Below are 20,104 nucleotides of genomic sequence, written 5' to 3' on the forward strand. Positions count from 1 at the left end.
ATTTACTTTTAGAGCATAGCAATTTTCAGCAATCGTGTAATTTTTTTATTGATAAAGATTTTCACATACTGTCTACAAAGAAAATACAACAGAAATATTAACAAAGTTCTTGAAAAAACTACAATCTCAAAATTAGAACTTATAATTTGGCAAGAGTTTGACAACTCTCAAAAATTTTAAGGCGAGTTCACACGCATCGGTGTCCGTGTGTCGTTCATCGTTCCATCAAACCAATAATAATTGAAATACGATCTGTCATTTTTTAAATAAACCAATAAAACAGGTGAAAAACAACAAGAGACGACGTATGACGGATTTATAAATAAACCCATCCATAGCTAACTTAAAAAATATTAGAAACTTTTTTTAGTGAAATAATTGGATTGGTATGGACGTCATCTGCTTTTTTTCTGTCATCGTCTGTCGAAATCTTACCTGAGAAAAAAAACAGAGTATATATCTTGTACCTACATACTCTACATACATATGAGCACTTTTTGAACCTGACATCTAGGTTTAATAAAAGATATTTTAAATCGACTTTTTTATTGAATACTTAAGACAATTCTATCTTACAATTTTGTGTTTTCCACACAAAACAAACGTTATTCCAATATTTATCTCCAAGTATTTACAAGACTAAATACATTTTAATAATTAGAAAAAAGGAAAAACTACGTGACTATGAAAATCGTAATTGCATCTAACAATTTCGATTGTGTATTACAATATACAGAATGATAATACACCTATTTACAAAGTTAATAGAAATATTTTTTTATGGAAACGAGACTTGATTTTAGAAAAAAATAAATTACATAGACAAAAATATCTCAAATATTGCTCTAAATCAGCCTAAACTAATTTTTCAAACAAACTTTGTAATTAGGCATACAAATGGATATAGGAATCTATTTTAAACGCGTTCTCCTTAATTGGTATATCACACACAAATACGTTAAAAAATCTACTAATCGAAAATAACTCATTTGGGATCACATTAAATTCTACACATCACAAAAAAAATAAAAATAAATTTGAATTTTCTATTAAACATGTTCCAAAGATAGCTTTTCATAAAGTGTGTTCTAAGTAGTTAAAATCTATAATTTAGTTAAAATAAAGTTGTAATATATTAGTTAGCTACCCCTGGAACACATATATATTCATGCTATTTAAACTAGAAAATAATATAATCCATAAATATTAAAACTATCCTACAGGGTGTGTTAAAATGTTATGGAATTTTTTATATTATAATGTTAATGAAAAAAAGTCTTATGATCAATTTCTTCAGTAAGTTCAATAACAAATAGAATCATTTTAACATGAGACAACTGCCATGGCAAAATTTCTCTGTGTAAAAAAGTGGGATTAAGTGATAAAATATCAAAAAAAAAGATCAAAGAGAAGAATGACTTAAACAGTAACATTTTTTGAAGAAGAAAAAATTATAAAGTTAATTTTTTCAATTAATTCAATCATTTTTCCCATTTGTTGTAACTTTTTTGTACACCCTGTATATTAAACAGAACTACATAGAACTGATTTATGAGCTTATTAGATGAAATAATTCAAAATAACTTTGAGTAACTTCTCTAAATCTATTTTTTTTTCAATAATAAAAGAATAACTAAGATTTAACTTTCAGGATACGAAAAAATATTACACGTTAAGGTTAGTGTTTTGTAAAATATTTAAATAAAAAGAAGCTTCAGTTTAAAATACACTAAATGGTAAAATTATAATTTTAAGAAACCAATAATATTTTTTTTAATTTGGCTAAAAAATATATACTTTATATCAGCTAAATTGAGAACGGAATTCTAATGTAATTTATTAGAGAACACTTATTGTTTTTAACTGTAACTTAATTTTAGAGAAAAATATACTATAATTTTGAAGTTACTGTCAGTTCTGTTAGTTTATTTTGTGATTAATCAAACTTTTAAATTATTTTTAAGAAACAAATTATCACTTGAGCAACTCCAAGGCAAGTTTATGCATCTTTCTTTGGAGTTATCAATTTGATACTACTGGAAACAACTCAGTCAAAAAATTCTTAACATATTTTCTTCAATTTTAAACTACACGCCCTAATAATTAAGAAAGTAGAAATTTAGTTCAAAGACTTAAAGAAATTTAAGTAAAAAAAAAGGTACTAAACATTTTCAAATAAAAATAAAATAAAAGTGGACAATTTTCTCACAACGCCAAAAATGATGGCGTTTCGACGGGAAAAGTATTTTGTCCGTTTTTCAGTCTTGCGAATGAAATTTTTCATGTTCCTATATATCCTATACCTAACACATTTAACTATTTCTTTTTCTTGAAATCGTCTTCGAAGACCTTCCTTTTGATTGGTCGTTTTTCGGGAAGGGGGCGTTCCAAATCGTACAGGTGTTCCCGGTGATTCATCTCGCTGGCGTACGACTAGAACGAATGTGACTATTGCGATAGATTGTTAATAGCAAATCCTCTTTGGCTGATTCTTTTTACAAACACAATTAAAAAAAACTCTACTAACTACCTACTAAATAAATGAGCAAACAAATATGTTGAATAGTTAGTGTCCTATAGTTCTTTTCGCGTAAGTGCATTTTGATGCATGTGTGTGCACTATGTGCGCATATTTGAAGTGAAACTTCTTACTAACAGCTATTAAATTGAAGGATTTGAAGGAAATGTTTGAAAAAGTGTAGTTTGAAATTTTGAAAAAGTAATAAATAATTTGATTCACTTTCACAAAATTGGTATTAAAATGACCGTCTGTCCGTGTGTCCATCTGAAGACTCCATTTGGATACCTCTATCCAATCGCCGATGATTAAGAAAAATCCTGATGATTTCGTTATTTAGAGGCATTGGTTCGAAACGTCGAGAGTGTCATCCTGTAGCCCGTCCCAATTATGCCGAAATCGACCCACATTTTTCTTCAATATCAAATCCTTATCCCACCCTAATGAAGATGTAAAGGAAACGTGCGTCGTATCCAACTTTGAAGGGTGGGACCGTGTGCACCGTCGCTCACATAGCCTACCCACCAAATTTAGTCGCGATCGGATGACATCAACTTTTGATGTTTCTTACGTCAAAACCAACTGTCACAGACACATGTCGTACTTACGGTCGTACGCGGTTAAGTTGGCCTTAGTCCAATCTATTGACATAACAAATTTCATTTAAATCGGACGATTTGTTCTAAGTCGTAGGCTGTCCCTATCACTTTTCCTCTCGCCTGTGTCGTGTCGTGTCACGGCCTTGAATTTTTACTCCCAGCGCGCCCAGCCATTTCATTTCAAAAAAATATTTTTTAGAAAATTTCACCGCCCTGCATCTCAGAAGATGTTAAGAAAATACATTCATATGCGTTTTTTTTTCTTCTTAGGATAGGTCCTTAGGATAGTAGTACCTAGGGATGGGGACATTTAATTTTTCACCTTATGTTGAAATTTCATAATGAAATTTTCACTGAAAGATTGAAATTTTTCAAATTTTCAGTGAAAATTTTATAAATTTCCTGAAATATTGACAATTAAATATTTCACCTGGGAAATTTCATTGAAATTTCATGAAAATTACAATTTTGTTTTAAAATTACAAAAATGTTTTTCTAAACGAGTTGCATTTTTGTAATGAATTTCATTACAAAATATGCACTTTACTTTTTTGGCATTAGAGATCATTAGAGAAATATTTCCAAATACTATTTTTGGGCTTAACCATTATTTCTTTAAAAATTGGAATCAACACAGAACACAGGTCACAGAATAAACTTTATGAAATGTGAAACACAAAAAATACACAAAAATAACAAATCTAATAATATATCAACATTTTCAACCTTTGAATAAGAAGACTAAGGAAGGAGCATAATGCTATCCATGTATTCATGCATGGTGGGAGGAAAAAGGACTCTAGGGTGGGGATCCTTGACAGTTCTGTTTGACGATTCATTTGACACATTTGAATTTGATTTGAAATTTTGTGGATTTGTCAGTCTTTACGGAGCTTATTTTATGTTATTTATTATTTATTCTACTACTGATAGTTGTATAAAGGTAGTAAATCTAGATGGAAATTGTGGCAGAACTTAAATTAACAGTGACACTATCGCGATTTATGGAAAAAGACTCTAAAATAGTTGGTTGTGTAGCGTGCGGTAGATCTCGGCAAAAATCGAGTGAAATAATGGAACAACTTTTCGCTAGTAAGTGGCTATATAATATACATACGTGTAGTAAACCGATCATTTATGAAATTCACTTAAATTAACTAATTATATATTTATTCTTGCATTTTTGCTTTTATTTACTACTTGTCAAAGATTATATGTCAAAGAATTTAGATACGTCAATTTGACTTACCTGCTTCAGTAGCGTATCGGATGTTTATGGTTATAAATAATTATTATAACTTATCTATTTTTATTAGAATTTTATATTTTTATAACAATTTTAATAACTACCAACATTTATTCACAACGTAAAATAAAAAAAAATTATTGAGTCTACCCCACGTCTACCCTACATCATAGTTTTACATTTTTTAAATAAAATTAAAACGGCACTGATAAACCGGAATTTAAGTCGGCCATATTTGAGGCCCATCGCGGTGGACCTAAGATTTTTGATATGCTCCTTCTTTAGTCTTCTTATTCAAAGTTTTCAACGAAAATCATAACCTCTATCTATCTACATCTACTGCGGTTTTTCATTTGTCAATGCCAAGCGCCGCGCCGGTCCTCTTCAGACGCGCAAGTAAATCGAGCAAATCAACGATCGATACTTACGTCGATACGGTCGACATACGAACACGATAAAGGAATTCGCGAGGTTTATGAAAATTTCACTTGAATTTTCACCTGTAAGTTGAAATTTCACGATACAATTCTGAAAATTTCACCTCCATGCTGAAAAATTCGAATTGAAACTTTCACTTGAAATTTCAATGAAATTTCACTTTTTTAAAATATGAAAATTTCACATTGGAAAAGTTGGCGACGTGAAAATTTCATTTGAAATTTTCAAGTGGCACAACCCTAGTAGTACCCTGTATATGTTACGCGTAGTAAACCAATCAATTATGGAATTCATTGGATATCGTTGTACTGTTGGACTACTGTATCCCCCACAGAAACATTTCAAAATTAAAATATTTATTTGCCCATTTTATTCAAATTATATCTAATTAGAAAAAAAATCAACCAAAGCAAAAAAAAACGTATCAGTACTTCAAATTAAAAAATCTTAACTTAAAATATATACCATTCAACTTATGAATTAATTTATAATTTTCATCAAGTATATACAGGGTGTCCCAGGCTGAGCGTGTATTAGAAGTTTCTAGAGAAAAAAACTATAACATCTAGCTCGGAGATTTTTTGCACATCATAGTTTCACAACGAAATCTATTGATTAAAAATATTTTCAATATGGCGGCACTCCCGGAAATAACGGAAATTGACAGCAACTTTCTTATTTTAAATGAGTGCCCCCATTTTTTATTATGTACTCAAGTTCTCTGTAAAATTTTATGAATTTTGATATTAAACACTATATATCTAACATTAACCGTTTTTGAGGAAAAAAATATTTAAAATTTTTTAAGGAAAAAATCTGCCTGTCAAAAATATGTGTCTAGCCTAAACGTCAAATTTAGTGATTACCACAGCCACTGTGCCGTAAAGAGAAAACATGTGGCTATCTATTTCAAAAATTAAATTGTTCGAATGTCATATAATAATGGCCGCAGCTGTCATAGAATTAAGTTATTAAATCGTATTTTTCTTGATTTTAACCAGTAGCCTATGACCTTAAACGTCAAGTGATGTAAAACACTAGATCTGGCCATGTCATATTGTGACGCTTTGTTCAAAAAGCAGCATCATTTTCGAGCCAACTTTGCGCTGTTGTTTTTTTCGATCATTAGATATCACTAAAGAGCGAAAATACGAGATATATTTTTATAAATACACTTTTTAAATTCTTAAGCAGGCAGTAGGTATTTGTACTATAGGAAATTCAAATAATTCGTTTTCTAACAGATGGAAATGAATTGTCTGACCGTTTGACACTTATGTCAAAGCTAGATAAAATCAAGAAAAATTACGTTTTCAAACTCAATCTTAAATAACTTAAAAACGATTTATTTTATGTATAGGAAGTATAGGAACATGTATAGGTAAAATGTAACAAATTGAAAAACCGTTTCATTAGTGGAATAAAAAAACTGGGTTTCCATTTGAAAGAAATAAATGATTTATGATAATTTTTTAATCACTCAATTCCATGACAGATGCCGCCATTATTATATGACAATCTAATCTATCTATTATATGACAATCTGATCTGAACAATTTAATTTATGAAATAGATAGCCACATGTCTTCTCTTTATGTCACATGAGCACTGGCTGTGGTAATCACTAAATTTGACTTTTAAGCTATACAAATTTTCTTGACAGGTAGTTTTTTTTCGTCCAAAAATTTTAAATAATTTTTTTCTCAAAAACGGTTAATGTTAGATATCGACTGTATAACATCAATATTCATAGAATTTTACAGAGAATTTAAGTATGTAATTATTTATTAAATATTATTATATTAAAATAAGAAAGTTGCTGTCAACTTCCGGTATTTCCAGAAGTGCCGCCATATTGAAATTTTTTTTAATCGATAGATCTCGTTGTAAAACAATGATGTGCAAAAAATCTAGGATCTAGATATTGTGGTTCTCTAGAAACTTCTAATGCACGCTCAGCCTGGGACACCCTATATATGTATGACTATGATCAATTACAAGAACTGTTTTAAAAATTATACTAAAAAATTATATAATATCTACAAAAATTTAATAATTTGCTCTATTTTAGGTAATTAACAAAACAAGCAAATAAAAAACACTTACCAATTTGGGTTCTAAATGTTTAGGAATTTGTTCTCTTAACGAATAAATACTATCCCTACGGAGATCTAACTGACTTAAGTCTTCAAACAATACCTAAAACAAAATGTTTTTGTAATACAAAGCTTTATTTAAAACCTTAAAATGTGTGGAATAAATTAGTGGTTTCAATTAGCATACAAGTTTGTTCCTCTAATTTCAATGTAAACATTCAGAATATTAGTATTTTCAATTAGTAGAAAAAGTTACCACACTTTTAAGCTTCATTCAGAACCTCGCAATTAGTGGAAAATAGTGGTTTCAATTACACTATACTTTTTAGTTTACGATCATTCACAATATTTAAAAAAACACAATTAAAATTAATAGAATATCCTAGCAACAGCTTGCGTTAGTCAGTTGTATCCATAGAGAAAGCCTAATATTTAGCTTATAAAACAATCAACTTTTGATTTCTACACTAATTGAATCCACTAATTGCGAGGTTCTGAATGAAACTTTAACTTGTGTCACTAATTATACTTCAAAATTTGCGAGTAATGTCATTTTGACCGTCAATAGAAATTGTGGTTAGAGATGAATAGTTTATTGTTTTTTAAGCTAATTATCAGGCTTTTTTTATGGTTATAACTGATTACAACAAGCTGTTGCTAGGATATTCTATTAATTTTAATGGTTTTTTAGACATTGTGAATGATTGTAAACTTTTAAGTATAAAGTATAATTGCAACCACTAATATATTCCACTAATTTTGAGGTCCTGAATGAAGCTTAAATTTTATGAATACGAGTGTAGGAATTATTTTTACGTTGTGTCTAGGTGCACGTTAACGTGTACCCTATTATAATATTTATGTACATGGAAAAACCGAAAAGCTTTCAGCACCAAGTAATGCTTAGCTACAGCCTGGTTACGAAAGCAGTCTGTGGCTCCGTGGGTGAAGCGGTCGCTTCGAGAGCGAGTGGTCCTCAGATTAATCCCCGACAAAGGTAGAACTTTTTTTATTTTTTTTGCAGCGGTAGGTAATAGCAATCAAAATAGGCCGGGTAATTTTTTTTTGTTTAGACTGCACGTGAAATTCCCGTTTCGTGTGCACCGAAGTTTTATTTTTAGTACACGTTAACGTGCACCTAGACACAGCGTTTTTTTTAATGCACTTACTGTATAAATATTATCGACAGATCGACTAACACAGCGTGCTTCGTACACTCCCCCGTCGCCCCATCGCACATTTACAATATCGCCTTGATTGGGCAAAGTGTCACTCGTCCAATCTACTAAATGATCCATCGTGATGTCTTTCGAGAAACTTTTGTCGCAAAGGAAGAACACGCAAAATTTATTATCCGACTTGATTTTCGTCACCTTCCCCCTATAGTAGCGGTAATTTTTATGCTTCGCCCAGACTTCGTCGTTTATGAGTATGGACGGCCTATGTTTTTGCTGAAAAATAAGTGAAAATGCATATAGGTACACTAAAAATGTACCCTAATTTACAAGGTGATTCTTTAAGTCAGAATAAATTCAGTAATTCAAACATTTTCTATTATACCGTGCTGGCAACTGTTACTTTTGGGTCGGTATTTACATGCGTGGAAGTAAATCGCATAGGGATCTTATTAAGTCAGAGTGAGAGAAATGCGACGGTTGGCTGTTGCGGCATTGCCACATTTCTCCGGTACGCCTTTCTCTATCAAGTAAAGTAAAATCACGATCGTAAACCGCTTATTTTAAATAAGAAAAATTCAATAGGCTTATTTTTGCTATTCAAAAATTTTAAACAACACATTCATTTTTCACTTTTTTATATATAAAGGTTTTCACATTACTGTCTACCAAGAAAATATAGCAGAAATATTAAAAAAAACTATACTCAATAATAATTTAGGGATTTAGAGATATTGATTTTTCAATTCAGAGTTCTAATAGCGCGACCACTGTCAAAAACCAACTCAATTCCTCTTATTTTTACCAAAAATGCAAGTATTTCTAACTTGCACTTAAAAATTTTCAAGCTATAGGGAAAATTACCTACTCGTTAATAATAAATAAATAAAGTATCACGAGACGTAATTAAATCGTGAAGCTGTACACATGATGTATACCTTCCCTAGAATTTTAAGTACTGACAGAGGTACTGATTGGGTCGACCGCAACAAATCTGCTATATCCCCTTCCACGTCTGTTCAAATGTCCACAGTTTCTTGGTTTATTTCATACGTCTGGCAACGTGTTTACTGTTATCTCTTTGTTCAGTACGTTATAAACGCAATGTACTCTTCTTACATACGGAAATCTCGACCCAAAACTAGCCTTTGCCAGCCCTTAGTAAGCCTGATTCACGGCGTTGGTACATTAGACGTTTATGGAGAACGGGTAAGATTTTTTTTTAATTTGGATTTTTACATAAAGGCACCTGCTGTTCAGCGTCCCAATGTTGCCGCATCATTTGAAAAGTGGTAGAGCATCTTTGATATTTTAAATAGAACACGCGGTATAATATTATATTTTATTATTAACTACTTTCATATCTAATTATTTTTTCTATTGTACTCATCCATAGCTGTCTCTAATAGTTTTCGAGATAAAAAAAATAAAACGTGTAAAATTAACAAAAACATGATCTTGAATAAGTGATGGTAAAATCATAAATTGAACATTTTTAAAGGTGAAATTTGGGTATAAGTTAACGAAAGTCGATATATTTGATCAGTCTAAATCAATCTATTGGATATTATACAGGCAGGCCAAAAACATTCATTGCTGTTATAAAATTGCTCATTTCATTATTTTAAATTGAACCCTATGTATATTATTTAAAAAAGCAAGACTTACAAAATTTCTTTTCAACAATACATTCCTATACCTAAACATTCCGTTTTTTAAGTATAGCTATTTAAAAATTAATAATTCTAATATTGATTCATTTCAAAGTCTAATCAATTTGACAAATTTTCCTCAATAAACGTCTAACTTAGGGTTGCCAACCGTCCTCTATTCCAGAGGACAGTACTCGTTTTGATTTCACTGTCCTCATTTCTCTCGCGTTTTAAAAAAGTCCTCTTTTTTACATACCAAACTCAAAATCTAAAAAATGTTTGTGTATCGCCACAATGTTTTAAATTGTTAATCTTTGTCTTTCGCTATTCCCACTCGTTTGTACAGAACAGAAGTCAAAGAAATATTTATGTAAAAGAAATATTTGTGGAAGCGATAAACGTGTTCAACTATTTTACGTTTACTTATTGTTAGCTCATGTTTTGAAAAAAGATTTGTTGAAAATGGTTTGTTTTATTTTAACAAGTTTTGAGTATAAATATTGTAAAGAAAGTAAGAAAGACCATCAATTGCATATCACTGACAAACCTTTTTGGTAAATTCTAGACATTTGGGCGGGATTTCAAAAAATGTTTCAGCAGGGTCTCTTTTTTACCCTCTCATCCTCTATTTTTTATTTTGAAAGTTGGCAACCCTAGTCTAACGTACCATGGCCGTGAATCATCCTGTAGATTTATGTTCGGACACGTCAAATAATAACATTTTTTAAATTCCAATTACGTACAGTTTTAAAGCATACATTTTTAGCGGAGTTTAATGTTGAAAAATATTCTTTTTATGAGTTGTTAATATCATCAGACGGTTCAATTTTTTTACAAAATAAAATGAATGGCATATAATTGATAAAAAAAATATACTCACTTTCTCAATGACAGTTCTACCTTTCCTCTTGGTCACCTTCCCAGCCATATCTTTTAACTCGGGCTCGCCTTCAGGCAGCGAGCTCAAATTGCACAAAGTCAAACCGGCACGAAGTCCATTTTGTATCCTCGGCGAAAACTTCTGCAAAACATCGTCGAGCTTTACGGTAACGTTGACAGGAGCAAGCTCGTTTTTTTGTCGTTCCAGAGACTCCGTCATGACAAAATTTTGATCAGGTACGCGCTGCTTATTAACACTGGCCAAATGATTCTGGTACAGCCTCAATAAATTTTTGATAATGTCGAATTTCTTCTCTTGTTCCGCCTTGGACGGCCTGCCTTTGTTCTTGAACTTGAGCAACTTCAAAAAGGCGATTCTACCGGGCGTCAGTCCTTTCTTGCTTTTCAGACAGAACCGCAACATTTTCTGCCTTAAACTATTGCCAAAATTACTGTCCTTCTCGAATTTGTTTTTGTTACTCGAAATACAGTTAATTTTTGGTTTGGTATCGGACAACCCGATAATTTCGTTAATTTTCTGTTTTTGGAAACTGTTCAAATCTCGACCTTGGGTTTCTTTAAACAGTTTCTTCTGTTCTTGCTTTTTGTTGAACAATTTCATGCCTTTCAGTGTCTCGGGCGGTTGGTTTTCTTTGGTACTATGTTGAACTTCTATTTTGTCATCATCTGACTCGGAATCTGATTCGGATTCGCTCTCAGAAGACGACGAAGATTCATCAGAAGACGATGAGGAATCGGAAGACGATGAATCATTATCTATTCCTGCCCTAGTGACTTCACCAACACTAGCTACAGTGGGAAAATCACATTTACTCAAAGCCGTAAACTCCGACTCATTCCTATAGACGCTTTCAACAATCACTTTACTGTTGGGCTCCGGGTCAGTTTCGATAATTTCTTCGTAATCCATTACCACCTCTTCGTGATCAATGACAACGTTGTTTTCAACCATTTCCTTATCACTATCTTTACTGTCCAATTTAATCGGTTGTTCGCTCATAGGGTAAAATCGGTCTTTATTCGAATAAATAAACTTTGGGCAAGAGTTAACACTGTACCAACTGTGGTTGTTCCAAATTGTGTTCGGTTTGCGCGGATTTGGAGCGGGATTTAACGTCACACCCGGTGGCAAGACTAGCTTTTGTAAAACAGGTACTTGTTGTGTGTTGATAGTGTTTAAACAGAAAACATTCACGCCAGCATTGTTGGGCAGTACGTTTGTAGGTGTGGGACTGACTAAAACGACATTCTGAGGACCGCCGACTACATTCACTGTTTGGTGGTTGGCCATTATGGTTGTAATAGGTTGCTGAATTTCAAGCTGAGGCATTTGTTCGTAGTTAATAGTGGATGTGTCCGCTTGCAATGATAACTGAGGCATAGCATATTGGTTTTCTGCTGTTACAGTATTGGGAACCTGAGGAACTTGCATTACTGAAGTATTACTAGACCCTGATGAGTATAATGTGATAGTGTTATCACTTATTTGTTCCTGCTGAGGCAAATTTATAATCTGCTGATTAGGTATTGTTTCATTTGATTGAGTAACAGTCTGAGCTTGTGTAGTTTGTAGTGTCGGAACTGTTACTGATTGATGATTTTGATTAGGATTTATTTCATTTGACTGTGAACATCCAGGCTGAGTGTTTGCATCTAGTTGACGATGAGATACAATAACAGACGATACTTTAATAGATTCTTTACCAGATGTTGCAGTCTTCACAGTAGTATTAGTCGCATTTTGCTTTGAACTAACTTTATGTGCTTGCTTTATAACGCCTTGTGATTTGCTCTTTTCCGATTTACCTTTTTCCGCTGTGACATTGCTTTGAAGAAAACTTAAGAACGCGCTTTCAAATCCTTTTTTAGCGAACGACCCGCTTGATGATGACGGTTTCGGTGGCATACTAACAGGAACAAGAGGTGGAGGCTTCGAAATTTCATTAGGATCTATAATTTGCGTTTGCTTCAGTCTAACGATGGTCTTTGGTGTCACCACGGTCTGAATAATTTCTTTCCTTACAGCCGGTTGCTTTTTGTACGTTCTCAAGGTTTCTAATCCCGGTATCGGTTTAATTGGAACGATCGGTGGAATTGGAACTTCTGGAAGGGAAACAATGTTTTCTGATTGTTGTTTCTCATACTCTTCGTCGGCTTGTCTAATAATATTGTCTACTTCCTCTTTAACTTTATCAGGCTCCTCTGTAACCATCTCATGTTGCTCTGAATTACCCTCAAGAATATTCTGTAGCTCGTATACAGAAGATTCTGCTGCCATAGATACAGAGGATTCCGCTTTTTCTAGACCTACAAACACAAATGACTTAAATGACTAATTTAAATTGACTAAACACAATGCTATAATTGATATAACCGCATATAATTCCTGACAGGTAAAACGTTATGTTAAGACTAAAATATGTGTCAAAAAAGACTTTTTATTGAATTTTACAGGGCCGCCAAAATAAAGTTTATTTATTTATTTAAGTCTTTTCAAGTTTAATACTTACTATCTTTTTTCTTGTGCTTCTTTTTCTCTCTATCTTTTCCTTCTTTTTCTTTCTCCTTATGCTTCGATTTTTTCTTCTTGAGAAGATGAACTTCTTGGGCTACCAGAGACTTAACTAGGTCTTCTGTATCTGAGGCTGAAGTCTTGTTAATGGCAACAATTTTACCACATTGCTTCTTTGGATTTTCCTCGGCCTCATATTCAGACTAAAAAATTAATAAAAAAAAAACACAATAAATACTATACATTCGAAAAAAAAATCGGCGTCAAAGACGGCTGGGGAGTGACAATCGATAGTAATTTTTGCGAGATCAAACTCTACTCTTCTTTATTTTGTAATGGCGCTTACTGCCAGTTGGCTTTAAGAAGGTTGTAATTTATTTTTATTTGAGTAAAAATTATTTTTTAAGTGGTGTACCTTCTTTAAAATTCAAGAATTTTTTTTATGAAACAGATTTGTGTCTGAAAACGTTCCATCCTTTTTTAAGTAGTTATAAAATATTAAATACTAGATTTTTAACCAGTGTGTGAGATGATTAAAAATGTTTTCAACAAAAAAGTCTTCTACCGCATATAGGGCTCTCTCCAGTAAGTACGATTTCAGAGCTTCGCGAGCAAATATAATTAGTATTAATTCTTGACAAATTTTTTATGTCAATTTTTAGTAAATAATGTTTATAGAGATTGACGCCAAAATGATCACCCCCAATACGGTCAATCACACACCCAGCTACCTTTAATGCCGTTTTTTTTTTCGATCGCACGGTATTTTAATTGATATACTCGTAATCTAAAATGCATACCCCACTGTCATCCCTTTTCTTCCCTTTTTTACTTTTGTGCTCCTTTTTCCTCTTTTTCTGGAAATACCTTTTACTTCTTTTGACGTTATACCCTGCGTCGCATATTTCAGCCTCGTCAGCTTCTAAAAACAAAAAAAAAAATCTTAAAAATATTCTTTTAAATAAAAAAAAAGTACAATTCTTACCAATCTCTCCAGCTTTTAGCCAAATATCTTCTAAAACCTCCAACTGTTGTTCGTCAGGTTGAATTTCATCGCCGAATGGCAAATTATTGTCCTCGTCCATTAATTGCAATTGAAGCTCAGCAGGAAACTCATCAAAGCTAGAAATTATAAAAAAAATAATGTAACGTGTGCACCGGATGGCACCGTCGTTATCTGGCCGAATGCACCGTCGTTATCTAAGAACGTTCAAACTGAGACTTTTTAACGCACTGTGGAATTATCAAATAACGTTAAAAACAGCTAGATATCAAAAACTACAAATATATATTCCAACCGCATTTCTAGTAAACAAAATTGACTATTCAGAAATATGTAAAGAAAATGTCATTCAAAAAAATATAGTTTAACTTTGAATTAAAATTAATGAAAATAAACTTTTACTGTCGTGGAATCCTTTCATATAAATACTCCCTGCAAATTATTCACAAAATAATATTTTGTTTGTTTTATGTGCTATTGTTTTTGGGTCCTTCCTCTGTTATTATTCCGGGTGAAACCACTTTTTTTACTGTCGCAAAGTTTTTAAAAGCAAATAGCATAAAAAAACCTATCAAATTGATGTGTAACTTTTTTCGCTGTTTACGAGATATATCGCATTCATTCCCACAATGTGTAAACAACTTTCATGAAATCAATAACGGTCGATAGGGTACTGTAAGTTACCTTCGCGGATTACGATGTTAACTCGAACTGAGAATCATAACATTCTTTGATCGTTTTGAGATGATTTTAGATGCGCCGAAGGTAACGTTTTTGAGAAACTAAAAAAAAATTCGGATTATATTTTCAGGCTAAACAAAAAATTTTATAGAACAAAAAATGAAGAGAATTCAATTCTCTGCAATTTCATTTTTCAGTAGTAAAGCTCTAAAACCTACCGGGATAAAGTTTTTACCCCGCATACGAAAAAATTGCTTGCCAAAAGACGTCAGCTGACGACTAGTTAGTGCTGAAATGCGGACCAGAGGGATGGAAACAACAATAGGCCGAGCGGCAGCTGCGTCCTCGAATGCTCGCGCAGCATCCCGCGACATTGGCAACGTTATATCTCGTAAACAGTAAAACGTAAAAAAAGTTACATATCAATTTGGTAAGTTTGTGGTTTGGTTTGGTTTGATTTGGTTGCGATCAAATCGCGATCAAATCAAAAACTTGCGATCAAATCAAAAACCTATCAAATTGATGTGTAACCCTTTAATTTTAAAAACTTTGCGACAGTAAAAAACATGGTTTCACCCGGAAAAATTCAAAAAACTGCGTTTGAGTGACTTTAGCGCCCTCTAACTTTGTCCCCGTAGGTTTTAGAGGTTTGTTACTTAGAGATGAAAATATAGAGAATTTAATTCTCTTCATTTTCTGTTCCATAAAATTTTCTGTGGGACCTACAGTTCAGCCAGAAATTTAAGTCAAACATTTTTTGGAGTTTCTCAAAAACGGACGGTGGAGTGGAGGGATACGAATTGTCGAATTTAAGCTTTTCTCCAGTGGACCACTTACGACTGGCAAAATATGAGGGCGGGGATAATTTGATGGGAGTCTAGACCTTTTTTATACCAGATTGACCGTACTAATATACCGTGTGCGTCTCAAAAGTGGCTCACCCCCTATAACTTTTTTATTTTTTCAGATAAAAAAACGAAATTTGGTACGTTAGTATATGACATAAATTAGGATTGATTGACGTATTCAATTGTTTTTGGTCACTTCCTGTTTCACCGGAAATGACTACAACTTTTGATTTTTAAATGGCACCCTCGGTATTTTTTTACTTTATTTGATGGAAAATGACATATCATCTGTCAACTTTTGACAGTCATGCTTAATAAAAAATCATATTTTAAAATTCAATCTAGAGTGCCATGGCTATGTTAAGAACACTAATTCTTAATCAAGGAGCCTTAGAAAAATAGATCTGATCTTATTCTAAAGTTTTTAGTGTCTTATTCTGGCTAGTTAGAAAATGCTCAAATCGTATTTTTAACCACATCTCAATTTTTTCAAATAAAACTAGGGTGGCTCATTAACATATTTGGAAAAAAACATTTTTTTATGAATAATTTGATACCCCACACTTGGTATTTCGAGTCAAATTTTCGTTATTATATGCGAAAATGTCAAAAGTTGACATGATATATCATTTTATTCAGAGTGTTATTTTTATCAAATAAAGTAAAAAAATACCGAAGGTGCCATTTAAAAATCAAAAGTTGTAGTCATTTACGGTGAAACAGGAAGTGACCGAAAACAATTGAATATGTCAATCAATCCTAATTTATGTCAAATACTAACATACGAAGTATTGTAACTAAAAAAATAAAAAGATATAGGGGTGAGCCACTTTTGAAACGCACTCGGTATAAACTACTAATAATACAAGATGATTTTTTTAAAAAATACTTTTTTACTATTTGGTAATTTAATTCCTACTGTTTTTTCTAGTTGACTTGTTTTTAAACTTTTCAACTAACTTGTGATAGCGCGCCATCATTCTTCCTTTCTTCTTTTTAAATGGTCCCTCCACATAACTCTGCGGCAAGGCAGTGTTGTTTTTATTACAAAGAATATCCTGTGGCAATGGTAATGGTGCTGCAACCTTTCGATCGGGCTCTTCCGGGTGCGGACCTATATCTTCACCTTTCAGCCATTTATCGTATCTAAAATATTAAAATCGTTAAGAAAATGAAAATATTTTGATCAAATTTACGTTATTGATCAAATTACGTTAATAATTAATTTAATATTACCTTTCAGGCTGGAACCTTTTCACAAACGTATCCATCGATATTTTCACCATATCCTTACTGCATGTGCAATGCGACGCCCTTTTTCCATACTCCACCCATCTTTCACAAGCAAAATTTGTTGATTCTGCACAGTTAAACCCGTGATTAAATCCTGCATGATAGCCGTAAGGAAATGTAATCATTATTTCTCCAGCTTCTTGCGTAATCTAAGAGAATCAACATAAAATTAAATGTCTAAAGTTTCGTTTACTTCAAATCAGTTGTGTAAGGCATATTTCTTTATTTAGGAAGCCTGGAAGCCTTTTCGAATAGTATGTCATAAAAAAATTTCTGCGGAAATGCATCCTTTTTGAGTTTTTCAACCTTAGAATAGCTGAAATGAGGGCTAGTTTTGTTTACTTGAAATCAGTTACCTAAGAAATATTTGTTTATTTACTATTTGGAAGCCTTCTCGAATAGTTTGCCATAAAAAATTTTCTGCAGAAATGCATCACTTTCATTTTTAGGCTTCCGTACCCAAAGGGTAAAAACGTGAACCCTATTACTAAGACTTCGCTGTCCGTCCGTCCGTCTGTCACAAAGGTCCATCTTATGAACCGTTATAGCTAGACAGTTGAAATTTTTACAGATAATGTATCTATGTTGCCGCTATAAGAACAAATACTAAAAACAGAATTAAATAAATGTTTATAAATAAAAAAGTACTTGCACTAAAACATTATCTTTTAAGAATTTTAGATAGAATCTTTCAAGTCCACGGTGGCCGCGTAGTTTAAAGCATTAGGACTTTATGCTGCCATGGCGTTGGAGCCGTAGTAAGGCAGGTTCGAACCCTAGTCAAAGCAACTTTTTTTAATCGTTTTTTTTTTAATTTGTACATATTTTTATTATTATTATTATTACAGAAATGCATAATTTTTAGTTTTTTTCAACTTTAGAATAGTTAAAACAAGTTACATGAAAACACGTTTCTGTTTTTTATTCTAGAAATTTTTCTAAACATTGACACACAAAAAAATTTATTGCGGAAGTGTGCTATTTTCGTTTATTGATAAAATATTGTAAAATATAGCAAGATTTGAAAAGTACTGGTAAATGAAATTCATAAACAGACACATTTTAGCTTTCAGCATCATTTGGTTGCTTTGGTTAGGTTTGTTTTGGTTTGATTTGTTGGTTCATTTTTGTTTATTTTCGTTTTTTCACAGTACAGTATTGATGTCTAAATTACAGTATCTACTAGGTTAAGTTCATACCTACACAATAAGTGATATCAAATAAAAAAAACTTCACCCAGTTAAATAAAGTACTCAAAGTCAATTAATATTTTTACCTTGTTATACGGTATAGAATATTGCCTTAAGATTTGTGGTGATATTAATGTCATTTTGTGTCTTAAAAATGCCTGGCAAGTTTTATAAGACGATGGGAAAAACCCGTTGGCCAATCTCTCTAATCTCCTGCCATGCTCTGGCGGAATAGCATACCTAAAATGTAATTGAAATATAATTTAATTATATTAAAATATTGCGCAATAATTACCATGTTTTTGGAGCTCCAAAATGAAGATAATTTATCGAGTATAAATCCATATCCTCTGTATGCCAGGCAAATGTAGTTTTCCACATACCGAAATATAAATATGCAGTATTAACCCCTTCTATAGAAATCCCATAATCTTCATTTACGTAATCCAGTATGGTTCCTAATCTATTAATGTTCCATTCCTAAGACACATTAAACCTTGTTATATGTTAATCAATATACGATAGAATTAACTTACATCTACATCACTGTCTGTTAAACTACCTGAAACATCAGCACCATATATCGGTGCAACGTATGTAATATTTTTCCAGTATTTCCTCTCTAAATCCTCATAGTCAAAATGTCTAGGTGTTGCATATCGCTCAGAATTAGCTAAGTCCCTATACTGCTTCACACTCATGGATTTTTTCTATAAGAAAGCATTGATCAATAGGATGAAGTAGTCAATATGATGAAATATTGTAAAAAATACCCACCTGTATATTTATTTGTTGATAAAGACCTTGTTTACCAGTAACAACCTGACAAATTGGAGCTGGAATGGTAACATTTAATTTGTCAATGTTATAGCCTCCTTTTCTAGGAACCCATTCGGAAGGTGGTATTACCTGGAATTAGGGATTAAGCAATTACACATTAAATCTTTAAACTGTAATTGCATTACTGTTTAATGTAATAAACCATACTATTAGAATAAGTATACATAACTTCTTAAAAGTGTAGATAAACACTGAATAATATCAATTCAAACATAATTTAAATAAAAATAAATAGACAAACTTTTGCTAATCCAGCCTTATGAGCTCCTTTCTCCTCCATATGCTTGACGTATGATCGAAAATCCTTAAATTCCTCCCAAGTTGGGCGAAAAACCATGATTCTTGAAAAAAATGTATTGTATTTCATGGATAAAAAGCATATTTTTATACTTACTTCGGACATCGCGGACTATCCCCCATCGTGTAAGGTGTATCGAAAACTAAAGATGTTACCAATTAAACTTTAAAAACTGTTAAGCACACTGTTATCCAAGAAATATTTTTTAAAGCATTTTGTTGATAATGCTAAAATTTTTCAAGCGGCCATTACTGACACACTAACATTCACGTAGACAAAATAAACAATAATATTCTATCCCGATCCCCGAAAATATAGTTTAATCACTCAAAATTGTATTTGTCACTATTTCACTTGGCCATTACGATATAACTTTAATAAATCGCAAGCGTCCATTATTGTATTTTTTTAGAAAAAAATACGGAAACAAGTTACAACACCTATTACACACTTCTTTGAACCGAAAACAGAAAAGCGCATGCGTCTTTGTTTTGCACGTTGATGGACTGTCAATGTATGTAAAGTTGCCTATATAACACATAGACTGTGCTGACATCTAAACTAAAGTAGACTTAGTATAAGGGTATAAAGATAGGAATGGAAATGGTAATATAATAATAGCAACTATGGAAAGATGTCTCTGTACCCTTATGGATGTTTTAATGGATGTGGTGGAAAATACCGTATGATCGAATAAAAACGGCGTCAGCGATGGCTATGAAATGAAGATCGCTGTCATTTTATATGTAAAATTATATGGAAAATGTCATCGATCGTCATTTCTAAGCCAACTGGACGCCGTTTTTTTTCGATCA

General features: G+C 32.3%; 1 protein-coding gene across 2 annotated transcripts; it reads right to left on the bottom strand.

Annotated features, from left to right (window-relative positions):
* Window positions 1–535: 535 nt before the first annotated feature.
* Window positions 536–19,772, bottom strand: LOC115881741. Of its 2 annotated transcripts, none has more exons than XM_030899366.1 (15): window positions 19,386–19,772; window positions 19,233–19,332; window positions 18,929–19,060; window positions 18,688–18,861; window positions 18,447–18,631; window positions 18,238–18,391; window positions 16,905–17,110; window positions 16,629–16,814; window positions 14,122–14,258; window positions 13,937–14,058; window positions 13,135–13,339; window positions 10,605–12,931; window positions 8,067–8,348; window positions 6,908–7,000; window positions 536–2,433 (listed from the first exon to the last, which is right to left on the bottom strand). In XM_030899366.1, the coding sequence occupies exons 1-15, from the start codon at window positions 19,409–19,411 to the stop codon at window positions 2,317–2,319; spliced, it is 4,446 nt and encodes a 1,481-aa protein (XP_030755226.1). In that variant the 5' UTR covers window positions 19,412–19,772; the 3' UTR covers window positions 536–2,316. The 2 variants fall into 2 exon arrangements, with proteins under 2 accessions (XP_030755226.1, XP_030755227.1); XM_030899367.1 differs by having other exon boundaries at window positions 2,343–2,448.
* Between the last annotated feature and the right edge of the window lie 332 nt (window positions 19,773–20,104).

Source organism: Sitophilus oryzae, unplaced genomic scaffold (assembly GCF_002938485.1).
Source record: "Sitophilus oryzae breed Bouriz unplaced genomic scaffold, Soryzae_2.0 scaffold_172_pilon_pilon, whole genome shotgun sequence".
NCBI classification, from domain to species: Eukaryota; Metazoa; Arthropoda; class Insecta; order Coleoptera; family Curculionidae; genus Sitophilus; species Sitophilus oryzae.

Coding starts and splice junctions, on each gene's coding strand:
- LOC115881741 (XM_030899366.1), bottom strand. CDS start 19,411: ATGGGGGATAGTCCGCGATGTCCGAA. Junction 18,862..18,928: donor ATCAACAAATAAATATACAG/GTGGGTATTTTT, acceptor GCTTTCTTATAG/AAAAAATCCATGAGTGTGAA. Junction 17,111..18,237: donor ATTCTATACCGTATAACAAG/GTAAAAATATTA, acceptor TGATTCTCTTAG/ATTACGCAAGAAGCTGGAGA.